General features: G+C 38.9%; 1 protein-coding gene across 14 annotated transcripts in view; it reads left to right on the forward strand.

The window, feature by feature from the left end:
• The window catches only part of LOC129695542 (nuclear factor 1 B-type-like), a 291,616-nt gene that overhangs the window by 172,571 nt on the left and 104,924 nt on the right, over positions 1-14,121 (forward strand). For 13 of the 14 annotated variants that reach the window (XM_055632563.1, XM_055632560.1, XM_055632573.1 and 10 more), the window contains 2 exons: positions 2,395-2,463; positions 8,279-8,393. In XM_055632563.1, the coding sequence (XP_055488538.1) occupies positions 2,395-2,463; positions 8,279-8,393 (184 nt within the window). The remainder of the gene's footprint in view (positions 1-2,394; positions 2,464-8,278; positions 8,394-14,121) is intronic. The other variant, XM_055632569.1, reaches the window with a different exon arrangement.

The raw sequence follows: 14,121 nt of genomic DNA on the forward strand, positions 1-14,121 counted from the left end.
AAATGCACACTTTATTTGGTTGGAGGTGCTTAACAATAAAAGATTTACAGAGAAACATAGAAAATAGATGCAGGAGGAGGCCATTCGGCCCTTCCATGATGCTACCAGGTGCATTTTTAGCCACTCAGAAGAGCAGACAAAGGAGACTTGGAGAGAAACGACTGGGAGGTGAAAGAAAGTAGAAATAATGGGAGGCTGTGACCACTCTCAAACTGGATACAGTGATTGGAAGAGAAAAGGAGGAATTTTTAAAGTGCACACAGAAGGATTTTTGAAGGAAGTTGGCAGTGCTGTGTGTTATATCTGGACATGGGGAACAAAATTTGTCAATGGGATAATGCGACACTTGATGAACACATTGAAAGTAGTTTTATATGGTTTAGGTTGGTTGCGAAAGAGGACGAGAAGGAATGGAGAATAAACTTAGAATCAAATTACCGGGATGCAAATCACGATTTTTCAACCCAAAATGAAAGGGAGCAAATGATGCATATGTACCGTACTGCAATTTCCTATGCTAATTAATATTCTTATTTTATCTGTAGTTTAATACTTTATTGTGTTTTTTTCTTCAATTATATTTAATGTGGCGGTGCAGTAAAAGAAATGCACACAACCACACCAAAAACTGAACAGAAATGTGACAAGTTATTTCTTTAAATTGGCTTTTGTGATGTCACTTTATGAACGTGAAACCTTTAAAATAAACTTTGACAACAATTCTTTCAAAATGCCAGATGAACACATTGATTGGATGAACTAAAGTTGCAAAATTCTGTTGTCAGCAGTGACAACAGAAAGCTAAGATATTTAAAAAAGTTTCTGGGCTGTGCGTTTTTGTGGCGGATCAACCAATCTTCACCATAATTATTTCCCCCGAGGAGTTGCAGCATCAAATTCAGACAAATCTGTCTCCTTGTTCTCCTTCCTGTTGTCATTTGAAGTTTTTTTGTGTCTTTGCAGAAACCAGGTTTTTCATCACGCCAGTGTACTTTTCAAAATGGGCTCAACCCAAAGATGAATGAGCTAATGAGCTGATCTGCAAATTTTCAAGGCATGCGTTTCACAGTGGTTCCGATTTATTTGCAATTATTGAGGATATTAAGTGCCGCTGCCACTGTGGACTCTAGAACAAACCTAGTACTTAACCATTTATTTCATATCACCAACACACATAAGCGAATAAACTAGTTTAGTTTAAGGATACACCGTGGAAACAGGCCCTTCAGCCCACCGAGTCCGCGCTGACTAGCGATCCCCATTCAATAGCACTATCCTGCACATTTGGGACAATTTACAAATTTTACCAAAATTAATCAAACTACAAATCAGTCTTTGGAGTGTGGGAGGAAACCGGAACACCCAGGGAAAACCCACACAGTGACAGGGAGAATTCTGTACAGACAACACCCATCATCATGATCGAACCCGGGCCTCTGGCACTGTAAGGCAGCAACTCTACTGCTGTGGCACCATGCCACCCATAGTTGAAGAAATAAAAATTCATTGTACCTTCATAATTAACATTTTGGCTTCTCTTAATTAGATCAGGTTATATTGCACAAAAACTATTTTAGTCACTTGAAATGTAAAATAATAACTTGTAGAATCAAAAATGACACCCTGTCTTACAACTGCACAATATTGTTCTCTAAAACGCCCATCGTTAGTCATCTTCACTCTACCTAATCTATTTTGCAGCTTGTATTCTATTACAAAATAGAATATGGTTTCTAGCTTAATAAAAGCATTTAGTCTTTTTATCTGTTTAGGGGCATCCTTTCATATCGATCAAACTCTCGTGTGGAACAGCAATGTATTTCACATAATTGAGTTCCATTCTTTACTTGAGCGAAATACAAAATGCTGGAGGAACTGTGTCAGGCAGCATCAGTGGATGGAATTCAAGTTGGGATCCTTCTGCAGCCTCTCATGGTCCCAACCCAAAGTGTGTTCTGTATAACATCTCCTCAGATGCTACCTGACTCGCCGGGTTCTTCAGAGGCTTGTATTATGTTCAAGATTCCAGCCTCTGCAGTCTCTTGTGACTCCATTCTTAATTATTTTGGTTACAGTAGGTACTTGAGTTCAAAGAAATAGAAACACTGCTCTATTTCAGCTGACTTGTAAGTCTATACATGGGAGGATGTTGGAGATGGAATGGAAATCCACATTTGTATTTGAATCCATTCAGTGTGGGTCCAAACCTTCAGTGCCCTGCATATTTGGTCAGTAAGGTTGTTGCACTTCAAATCTGCTAATTATTTACAAAATGACTTTTCTCTGCCTCTGTTTATTCATTTAAAACTCAAGACCTATTCTAAAAGGTGCAATAATTTTGAGTCATTGATAAGAACTTATTTAAGCTGACTATCTTTTCTCCTTCTCTTTTAGCATACCTAGAGGACAGCTTTATAAAATCAGGAGTCTTCAGCATTGGAGAACTTATGCGAGTATCGCGAAGTAAGTGTTCTGGGTCATTGAAATGAATCTTAGAGAGTTAGTTACTCATTTTATAATTGGCCAAAATTGTGGTTCGCATCGCCCATCATAAACTGATTCAAATAAAGCAGATTAGTCTTCATGCCACATAATGTGCTCCACTGTAATATATCACTATATATTTCAGCTCAAAATAGGCTTGAAGATCTGTTTACCCTGTAGAGATGATAGGATATAAAGTCATCTTCGTGTACTACCACTCAGTGGGCACAGTGATATGGGCATGGACATGAATAGGGTCTCTGTAAAGATTATTTTTCACAAAGATCATATCAGCAAACCAAAACTTGTTGGAAAGAATGATATTTCAGAAGCTCTATTGTTCTGCAACAGAGAGTATCACATAGTGTTCCAGTAATGTGCATTTTATGAATTATTTACTTTGCATACGTTTGCTGCGGACTATAAAACATAATATGTAACTCAACCCAACCGGTTTATCACCAAGGATCTACTTCTTTATTGATTTAGGGAAACTGGAAATATGGATTCCATATCATTCCATGTCAATCCAATGATATAAAGAGTTGCTGATTAACTTTTACAACATTTTGTACAGAACCATATTTTTCTGATCATGGATGGGGACTTTTCAATTAAAAGTGAATTTTTCAGAAAGCCCGTATGAACAGAAGTGTGACATATCCCAAACTCCATCATAAATTACACCAGTTTTAAGTTAGTGAAGCGGGACAACAACGATTAGTTTAACAAGAAAGCTATTTCTGCTGGTATTTCTGTTCGGGATGCATTCCCTGGAATGAGAGCTCTGACAGACTCAGTGCAAAAAGAAGTAATTATAACATTATGTACAGAGAGATGTGTTCTAAACAGCACTGCTGTGCCAGGAACACAATGCAAACCTATGCATTGCCCCATGCTGTGCATGCAGCAAAACATTTGAGGGATAAGGCCTGCACAGTTGTTCCCACAGCAAAGAAATAGTTAAATTGATCTCTAGGCAGCTTGTTAACCATATACCATATAACCATATAACAATTACAGCACGGAAACAGGCCATCTCGGCCCTACAAGTCCGTGCCGAACACAATAGTGGGATGTTGTGGGATGTGCCACCATGGCAATATGCAGGGGGCTGTTTGGGTGGGCTGGACCAAGTTGTGCAAGTCACTCCGATGAGACGTGGGGCTTTGAGCTGTACCTTGGCCCACACATCATATTGCTGGGAATAGGCAACCTCTGCGCCCTGTAACGACTGACTGCGTAAATCCTACGATCTTTCTCATAACTCCCTGGCGGAGGTAATGAAAGTTGCTGTCATTCCCCCTCTTTGTTTGTACGACTTTACTTAACCTGAAATGATGTCATTTGGTAACAGGTTTCAAGGCAAGCACCTGTGGAGTATAACCAAGAACTTAAAATCAGAAATAGGAGCAGGAACGACCTATTCATTTCTGCTTGTCTGTTCTGCTATTTAATACGATTGCAGCTAATCTTTTACTTTAGCACCACTCTCCTGCAGTAATTCTATATTTTGGATGATCTCAGTATCTGAACATATATTCACCTCTGCCTTGAATATACTCACCAGCTGAGACTCCACATCTTCCAAACATCCAGATTTTTCTTCATTGCAGTCGTGAATGCCCAGACCCTCATCATGAGGTTGTTATTCCTACTCTCTGCTCCACTGTCAGGAGAAACAACCCAAGAGGAATTGTGAGTGCTTCAATGAAATCGCCTCTTATTTATCTAAACTCGGGAGAGTTTAAGCCTAATCTGTTTAATGTCTCCTCATGTAGCGAACCTGCCATTCCAGCAATCAATCTTAGGGTAAAATGTCAATACACTCCCTCTATTGCAAGTGCATCGTTCCTAAGACAGGGAGATCAGATCTGTACATAATGTTCCAGATGCAACCTCTGTGTGAATTAACTAAGATCTCTGCTTTTGCGCTCAAATCGTCTTCCAATAAATGGCAACATACATTTTGTCCCCTAATTGCTTGCAAATAAACATTTAGTGATTTATGTGCAAGGATACCATAGATCTCTCGCCTTTCAATAAAAACTGCTTTTCTACCTTTACACTGCCGCAGGTGATTTTGCATGTTTTTGAAATTATATTCTTTATCTAAATTATTTTCTTCTTCAATTTATAAACCGCCTCTGCAGGACCTCGTATTCTTCTGCTTTTTGGCTGCTCTCCTCTTTCCACTAGAATTTTCATCTGTTTTTGTGAGATCCTTCACCATGGAAGTAACTTATCATGAGTGTCAGACACAGTGGAATAAAATAAGTCTATTTCCAAAGCTATGCAAAGCCTGTCTGTGACCATGCTTGTTTTTAATTCACCTGCCTCTCAACCAATGAGCAGACACTCGCTTCAATGTTGCTTGTGACCACACTCATTTGACCTTTGTCTTTGCTTTTCTTATTTTTGTCTCACATTATCTATATGACATTTTTCGTAATGCAAGCGTTTACCTGCATTTGTAAATTGTGTTATCTTTTGTTGCCTCTGGGGCTGGTCAGTTTCTTCCGCAAGTTGAACCACCCCCAGTGTCTTTTGCTGTGACTATATCAGTGCATATGATCCACAGTTGCTTCATTCTTTCTAATGCTTTGGAGTATATTCTAACATGAGGATTTTCTGCAGTGATTCAACTTTACATCATCTAATTCAATGTGCTGATACTGAAAATGCTGAATATCCATAGTATCCATATATCCATATTTCATTTTGTGCACTTTACATAGAAATTTCCTACACATAATTACTTGAATGTTAACAAATGCATTCTGTGACAACCTTGAACTACCAGTATTACATTGCCCCATGTTCTACCATCACTGTTTGTAATTAAACATTTTGGAATGTCAGCCTCAATCCCAAAGGGAATACCGAAGAAAATGCCTTTTTCCAGCTAGTCGCTTTCCAAGGTGTAATTTCCATTGAGCCTGCACTTCATGTTGTCATGGGCCATCATCTTTCAACTCTCTACCTGCTTTTTGCCAGTCTGTAGATTTGAACCCTTTTATCAGCTAATCCACTCATCTTCACTATTCTGTATGAGGTGTGCATGATCCATTTAAATTTCTGTGTTCATGCCATTTGCAATTTTTGATGCTGCATTCCATGTACCAGATCATGTCTCCCTATCATGAGAAGAAATGGTTTATCCACTGACCCATGGCTGAGATAGTGTCTGGAACATTTTATTCCTCCGGCATTTATTAATCATTTACGTGATCTTCTTATTCGGTTTGTCACATCTCTTTTGATTTCTAGTCAAGTGTTATTTTCTATGTTTGCAACCAATGGTAGGGTGATTGATCCGTAGTTATCTCTTTATTTCTTACTTTGCATTTCAACAAGGAATATTGCTTCAACATCCTTCATTCGGTCAATACTTCCAATGTACAAATATGTTTAAATATCTGCGCTATAGCTCCTGGTGATTTCCTCAGCATTTTAAGGTTGCATGCCATAAAACCTAATGATTTTTCAATCTGAACGATAGTTTCTAGACTGCTTGTTTGACAATATTTATTATATCTAATTGCATTATCACATCCATGTTCATTCCTACAGCCACAATCTTTATATGGAAAAGCTGAGGGGAAGGTCACATCTGCTGGCTTCACTATTCCTTCATTTAGCATACAGCTACTTTTTCTACCTTCTCAAAAAAAAAACTATAGATTTTTTTACTATCTCCATATATTCCATAATATTATCTTTCAGTAATAGGAGATTTGGTGCATCTCACTTTTAACTACAAAACTAATTTCAATGTCTTTGTTGCAGCTTAGGTTGAACCCTCTTAAATTGTGGGAATATGGTTAATTTGGATATTAAATATTTCATATTTGGAAGTTTACCATCCAATTATGTATTTGCCATTGGGATATCCTTTGAGTTCTGGACTTCTATACCCACATCCCTACAGCTGACTGCGCTAGTCTATAATGGCACAATATTGCAATGGCCCTTTCACTACAAGTAACTAGACAAACTTGACCATTGACTTTGGGAAAAAATATGATCTGTTCTTTAATTATTCTTCTGATAACATTTGCTAAGATACTCCAATTTAAGATGAAGATTTATAAAATTGTGTCAGATAAGCTCTGCTGATACAAACTTTGTAAAAGTACGATATACTTCAAAAGAATAAAATAAAAATATGGGGGAAAATAACCTAATTATTTGTTCCCAACTAAATTGGCTCATTCTCATTTTACTACTCTGTAATTTCCTTCATTTCCCATGCAAGCATCTTTGACTTTTTGCATGTTATGATATTATATCGTTTGAAAATACACACTTTTTAAAATATATAGTTTATTTTTAAATAATTATTTTAAGCTATGTCAACATGTTTCCTTGTTGCTTCAAGCTGCACAATCTCTGGTTTGAGTTTAATATGCCATCAGTATGAAGGGCATTGTAAAAATATGATTTATTCAATATATAAACATTATAAATGGTTGAGTTGTAGATTTTATTGGGCACAAACTTGCATCCAGAAACTCTGTTGAAGATGATAGAATTATGTCAAAATAGTGGCGGCACTGGACACGTTAATTGAATAATAGGATGATTCAAAACTGTAGACATGTAATTCATTAATTGCGGAACAATATTTTTGAGTCAAATTGGCACAAGAAGCTTTCTGAACAGAATGGTTGAAGAAGTTTTGGAAATGGTCCACCCAACAAGTTATAGCTTCTGGAACAGAGCCCTGAAAAGATATCTACGTTAGAGCAGAAAAATCAACCATTGTTCTTCATTGGCTCCTCTAAGCAAATTTGTATAAGTTTAGTTCCACCTTTCAATTAAACGTTATTGAGTTTGGAATGAGATTGGTAATCATACCATACGGTTTAGAGACTGATGAGATTTTGGATTTGGTTTACCAGCGGACCCACCCTTTTTCAGACAATAATCCCCTTTAGTACACAAATCAAATGCCATTCTGATAGGAATTGGTTAGTGTGTGTTCCATGCACACTCCAAGAAGCATCACAGTTATTGGAGCCAAAGAATTCAGCCAAATACATTTGGAATTAATTTTCTTGGACTGAAAGGAACGTAGAGATTTCTCAATTAAGACCCACAAAACTAACGTGGTCTGCTATCAATCTGGGACTCCTACAGATCATTGTTTTGACATTGCCTTCCCTTCTGGGGGACAAAACTCCCCAGGAGCCAGTCTGGCAGTGAGATAGCCTTTGACATCTGGAGTTCCATGCTCTTCCCAACCCCTCCTCGCACTCCACTTTCTGCAACTGATTCCTGCAACTTACCAGAGCATTATCGGATTGCAAAATCACAAAGGTCTTTTCACTTTGATCGTGTGTAACTACACAGATAAACTTAATTTGGTTGACTTTGGGCGAAGATAAAACCAGCCTGAGTTTTGATATACTTTGACTATTCTACTGACACTTTATGCAGACTACCCACACAAAGTGAAGACCTGTTTCTGATCAGGTTTGCTGATTCAAGTTTTGAAATATATCAAATACCAAATTCTTCAAAAAGTAATGAGGTAAAACTAGGGACAAAAGTCAAATCAGTATATGATAATAATTTCTAAAAATGTTTATAAATTCATTTGTACAATTTATAATGATCAAATGATATTGTCTCAAAAGTAGTCGATGTATTCATGTATTATGTTCTTAACAAACTTTACTCCAACTTGTAAATGTACCCCAAACATTTTTTATTCTTCATGAATATTATAAAGCTTTTATGTGTGTAGAAAGATTGACGATCACAACTTATAATTGTTTTACATTTTCAGTGGCTATAACTCAAGGAAGTGGGATTAGTTACAACCTTGCAGAGATTCAAAGTCAACCATTCTACCATGACATAAACTCCAGCCTACAGAGGTCACTGTCTTCTCCACCAGGAAGGTAACCTATTCAATACATTTGACTTTTAGATTATCAGGATCAGCCATGATCACATTGAATGGCGGTGCTGTCTTGAAGGGCCGAATGGCCTACTCCTGCACCTATTGTCTATTGTCTATTGAATATATAGAAATAAATCCTAAAATCTATGATATAAGCCTTCTCTGCTGCTTAACTGTTGTTCATTAAAACATGTTGTAAGGTTCAATATTTTGGTCATAAGAGTTCTTTATGAAATAATATTTGTTAAGAAAACTACCTATCTGTAAAAAGAGATACTCACTTCAACACTGTTAATTTATAGCCCAGAGCCCAATGAGGACCCAAAGACCCAGGAGTGGTGGAAATGTATCCATGGTCACTGGTGCTAAATGCATGACATTGTAGGTATGTGCATTGCACTCTGCATGTGAAATTTGACTCCATTGATTGCAATGGAACTGATCTTCAGAAGCAGTGTACAAGATACATAGTCTGATACTTCATGCATACTGCAGAGGATAAATTTCTCATCTTTACCCGATAGCGGCGAGAAATAGTTGCGTAATAGTTATCATCTGTACTAATAATCAGAGTGATACGAGTTTAAATCCCACACCTGGAATTAAATGATTGATGGCCATGAAATTGCCAGACATATATAAAATCTGTCAGGATCAATGATGTCCTTCAGAGTCATCACCTCTCCTCAATATTGTTGAGGTTAGACCATGTGTGCCTGCAATACCATGGTCGGTGAATTAATGTTTGAAGAAAGATATCGCTGTTGAACTACAATAACATTTTCCTTTTGTCTGGGTCTTTATCCTTTCCACTACTTTTCTGTATTCTAGACCGGACAGACATTTTTTTTATCCAAATGTATTCCCGAGCCCACTCCTCCTCGTCCATTCTCCTTAACATAAAAGATTTTCTTGGTTATTTTGGCACAGGTTTTACAGTAAGTTGAAACAGAAAAATATAACTTTTTGGCAAATACTAATTCGCGCTGCTTTGATTGATCGCCATAAAATGCTGCTTGTAGAACAAAAGTGTAATTTACTCCTTCCTGGAAGATCTTCTCAAAGGCGTTTATTTCCGTAGAATTGGTGCTAATGTCTGTACCAAATTTTAGTTCATAACAGATAAACTGAATGGTTTCTATATTTATAAGATCTCCACAAATGATGATACATTTATATCCCGGTTTCAGCAATATTCCCATACTCTGCTGTGATCCTTCAATAGACAGGCTTGGCGAGAGAGCAGCACAGTGAGAAAATACAATTGGAATAAACTGCATTTATGGGCAGCATGGTGGCATAGAGTTACTGCCTTACAGCGCCAGAGATCTGGGTTCCATCTGACTATGGGTGCTATCTGTATATAGTTTGTATCTTCTCCCTGTGACCAGCGTGGGTTTTATCCGAGATCTTCGGTTTCGTCCCACATTCCAAAGACCTACAGCTTTCTAGATTAATTGATATAAATGTAAAATTGGCCCTAGTGTGTGTAGAGTAGTGTTAGTGTGCGGGATCGCTGGTCCGTGGGCTGAAGGGCCTGTTTCTGTGCTGTATCTCTAAACTAAACTAAACTAAACTAAACTAAACTAAACTAAACTTAAATGCTAGTGGCCCGAGTCAAAGTGGATGAACTCAGGGCCTGGCTGGGACATTATGGCCATTACAGAAACCTGGTTAAGGGAAGGACAAGGCTGACAACTTAATGGTCCAAGTTGCAGATGCTACATGCAAGATAGAGGTGGGGAGGTAAAAGAGGAGGGGGAATTGCTTTATTGACTCAGGAGAACATCACAGCAGAAGTCCAAGATTACATTACTGAAGGATTGACCAATAAGGCTATAAGGGTAGAGCTGAGAAATAAAAATGGAATGGTCACCTAATTGGAATTGTATTATAGGTCATCAAATAGTCAATGGGAATTAGTGAACAAAATGGCAGAACAATATAAACAGCTGCATTTTAAGATGGTTATTAAAAATTACAGCAGGGTCTTGATCAGTTGGGCTGAGGAATGGCTAATGGAGTTTAATACAGAGAGTGTGAGATGTTGCATTTTGCGAAATCAAACCAGGGCAGGATCTTTGCAGTGAATGGCAGGGCCCTGTCAAGTGTTGTAGAGCAGAGGAATCAAGGAGTGCAGGTACGTACTTCCTTGAAAGTGGCATCACAGGTAGATAGGGTGGTCAAAAATGCCTTTGGCACATGGGCCTTCATCGGTCAGGGTATTGAGTCAATATGAAAGTCAGCATCAAAATAAAAGAGATGAAGTACAACGTAGCAAAGATGAGCAGGAAGTAAGAGGATTGGGTAATGTTTAAAGAGCAACAGAAGATAACTAAAAAGACAATACGGGGAGAAAAGATGAGGTGCGAAGGAAAGCTGGCAAAGAATATAAAGCAGGATAGTAAAAGTTTCTTTAGGTATGTGAAGAGAAAAAAATTAGCTAAGACCAAAGTTGGACCATTGAAGGCCGAAAAAGGTGAATTTATTATGGGGAACAAGGAAATGGCAGATGAACAGGTACTTTGGATCCATCTTCACAAAGGAGGACACAAACAATCTTCCTGATATAGTAGTGGCCAGAGGATCTGGGGTGACGGAGGAACTGAAGGAAATCCACATCAGGCATGAAATGGTGTTGGGTAGACTGATGGGACTGAAGGCTGATAAATCCCCAGGGCCTGATGGTCTGCATACCAGGGTACTTAAGGAAGTGGCTCTAGAAATCGTGGATGCATTGGTGATAATTTTCCAATGTTCTATAGACTCAGGATCAGTTCCTGTGGATTGGAGGGTAGCTAATGTTATCCCACTTTTTAAGAAAGGCGGGAGAGAGAAAACAGGGAATTATAGACCAGTTAGCCCGACATGGGTGGTGGGGAAGATGCTGGAGTCAATTATAAAAGATGAAATAGCCGCACATTTGGATAGCAGGAACAGGATCAGTCCGAGTCAGCATGGATTTACGAAGGGGAAATCATGCTTGACTAATCTTCTTGAATTTTTTGAAGATGTAACTAGGAAAATGGCCATGGGGGAGCCAGTGGATGTAATGTACCTGGAATTTCAGAAAGCATTTGATAAGGTCCCACATAGGGGATTAGACGGCAAAATTAGGGCACATGGTATTGGGGGTGGAGTGCTGACATGGATAGAAAATTGGTTGGTAGACAGGAAACAAAGAGTGGAGATTAATGGGTCCCTTTCAGAATGGCAGGCAGTGACTAGTGGGGTACCACAAGGCTCGGTGCTGGGACCGCAGCTATTTACAATATACATCAATGATTTGGATGAAGGGATTCAAAGTAACATCAGCAAATTTGCAGATGACACAAAGCTGGGTGGCAGTGTGAACTATGAGGAGGATGCTATGAGTATGCAGGGTGACTTGGACAGGTTTGAGGAGTGGGCGGATGCATGGCAGATGGTGTTTAATGTGGAGAAATGTGAGGTTATCCACTTTGGTAGCAAAAACAGGAAGGCAGATTACTATCTAAATGGCGTCAAGTTGCATCTCCGTCGAGGTAACAGATTAGATAAGTTTCCCCCAACCCCCTCACCAACCCCCCACATAAAACAAGCTAAAGAACATTAAAAACATACATTTAACACGTACTAAAAAAACAACAAGAGAAGGAAGGGACAGACAGACTGTTGGCGAGGCAGCCATTGCTGGCGCCACGCGGTGCGTGGCACCTTCTGAGACGAATACCATAGTCCTCTTAGCTTTAATATAGTTATGGATAAGGACAGGGCTAGCCCACAAGTTATACATAGGCCAAGACAAACATTGATGGTTTTGTTCTAATTTTAATCAAACTGGTGAAATGGTGCTAACAATGGTCGATTGGTAGAGGTTGTTCGCAGGCAAAGGTCCGTCTTGAAAAGTGGGATGCTTTTAATAATGTGATGCTGAGTGTTTAAGGTATGCACATTCCTGTTCAAGTGAAGGGCAAGGAAGGTAGGAGTAAAGAAGCCCAGATGATGAGAGAAACAGAGGCATGATTTAGGCAAGGTCAGCTGGGATCAAGTGTATTGCTGGAGGAGTATAGGGAATTTAAGAGCATACTTCAAAAGGAAATTCAGAAAGAAGGACTATGATAGTTCTGGCAGATAAGATTAAGGAGAATCAAATGAGATTGTTTAGATATATTAATGAAAAAGTATAGCTAGAGTGAGAATAGAGCCCCTCAGACACCAAAGTGGTCATGTATGTCACAACCACAGGAGATGGGCTAAATCTTCAATGATTATTTCTCCTCTGTTTTTCCTAGCGAGAAAGACATGAAGATTAGGGAACTGAGGAAAGTTAATGGAGATGTATTGAGGAGAATCAGTATTACAGTTAAATCCTACTAAAGATATTGCCCCCAAAAAATGAATCTGAACTGGCTGGCAGATGACATAATTTAATTTTGCATACGGAATTGGGTTCTGAAGCAATCCTTGTTTGAACACAATGTCATCATTTTGACTATAATTTTAAGCATGATATACACTCACACATTTTTAGCATGACTCATGGCACCTTCCATATTTGGAAGGGTAGTAGCTCATACACTAAAAATATGTTACGTAACTAGATTTTGATGTTATTTTCCCTTCAAAGTTAACTTGACCTCAACACTGACAAACTGCCTCAACGATCCAGCTAACAACATGTGTTTCTTGCACGGGGAGGCCAGTGGCTAACTGCACCCAAAATCAACCCGCATCCCTGTTGTCTTTTTAAATAAACCATTTGAAGGTTTGGTGGTGAATTGCAGTTGTAAAGATTAATTGGGTTTTGTGATACATGGGGAGCGTTGGAGTGTGAGAGATCTGGAATGGGTGCTATGGCTGAACTCAACCAATGCCTTCACCCCTACCTGAGGGTACCGCACTGGCGGCTAATGGAAGACACCATTTTGAGTGTCCAACAATGCAGACCCAGCAGCCAAGAGAAAATTAAGATATAGATCTCAGCAGGAAATCTTATCCAGAAAAGAGATTTAGCAAACAATTCTCCTTCAACGTGAAAACGATACTGCTTCTAAAGGCATGAACCTGCAAGGATCTTCCTAAACTGGTTGGAGAATTACTTGTCTCCACTCTTTTTATGCGTTCTGAGATGGATAATAATGCCAGTATGGAAACTGCAGACTCTTCCTCAGAGCACTGTCCTGTCAGGTCACAACTCCACCCAGTGGCAAAAGAGAACACAGTAGAGGATGTGGGGTCAGATGAAAAATAGGTGCAGTAGGGAGGTTAGGTATGAACATCTTGTCATTACAGGTGTTTAAATAGCAACCATGACATTGCGTTCCAGGGTGAATGGGGGATGGGGATGGAGTGTCTCAAGTCATGGTTGACCTGCTGTCTTGCAGTTCCAGATGTAAGAAAAAGAGGTACATGGCTGGGTGATGTATCTGGTCTAGTTAAACCACTGGCAGTATCTGAAGAAGGGTCTCACCCCGAAACGTCACCCATTCCTTCTCACCAGAGATGCTGCTTGTTTCACTGAGTTACTCCAGCTTTTTGTGTCTATCTTCGGCAGTATCTGAAATCTGGGAGAAGTAGGTGTGAGTTGATGTCAATGAGTCCACAAAAGGCAAGGAGATGCCTGGCACAATTCTAAATATAAAACTCAGTTAGCCGTAGAGATTCATGATTGCAAGTACCTCCTTTATAAGAATTATATGTACATGTAAATAAATTTGGAAAATAATACTTGACCCATTCATATT

This window comes from Leucoraja erinacea, chromosome 3 (genome assembly GCF_028641065.1).
Source record: "Leucoraja erinacea ecotype New England chromosome 3, Leri_hhj_1, whole genome shotgun sequence".
NCBI classification, from domain to species: Eukaryota; Metazoa; Chordata; class Chondrichthyes; order Rajiformes; family Rajidae; genus Leucoraja; species Leucoraja erinaceus.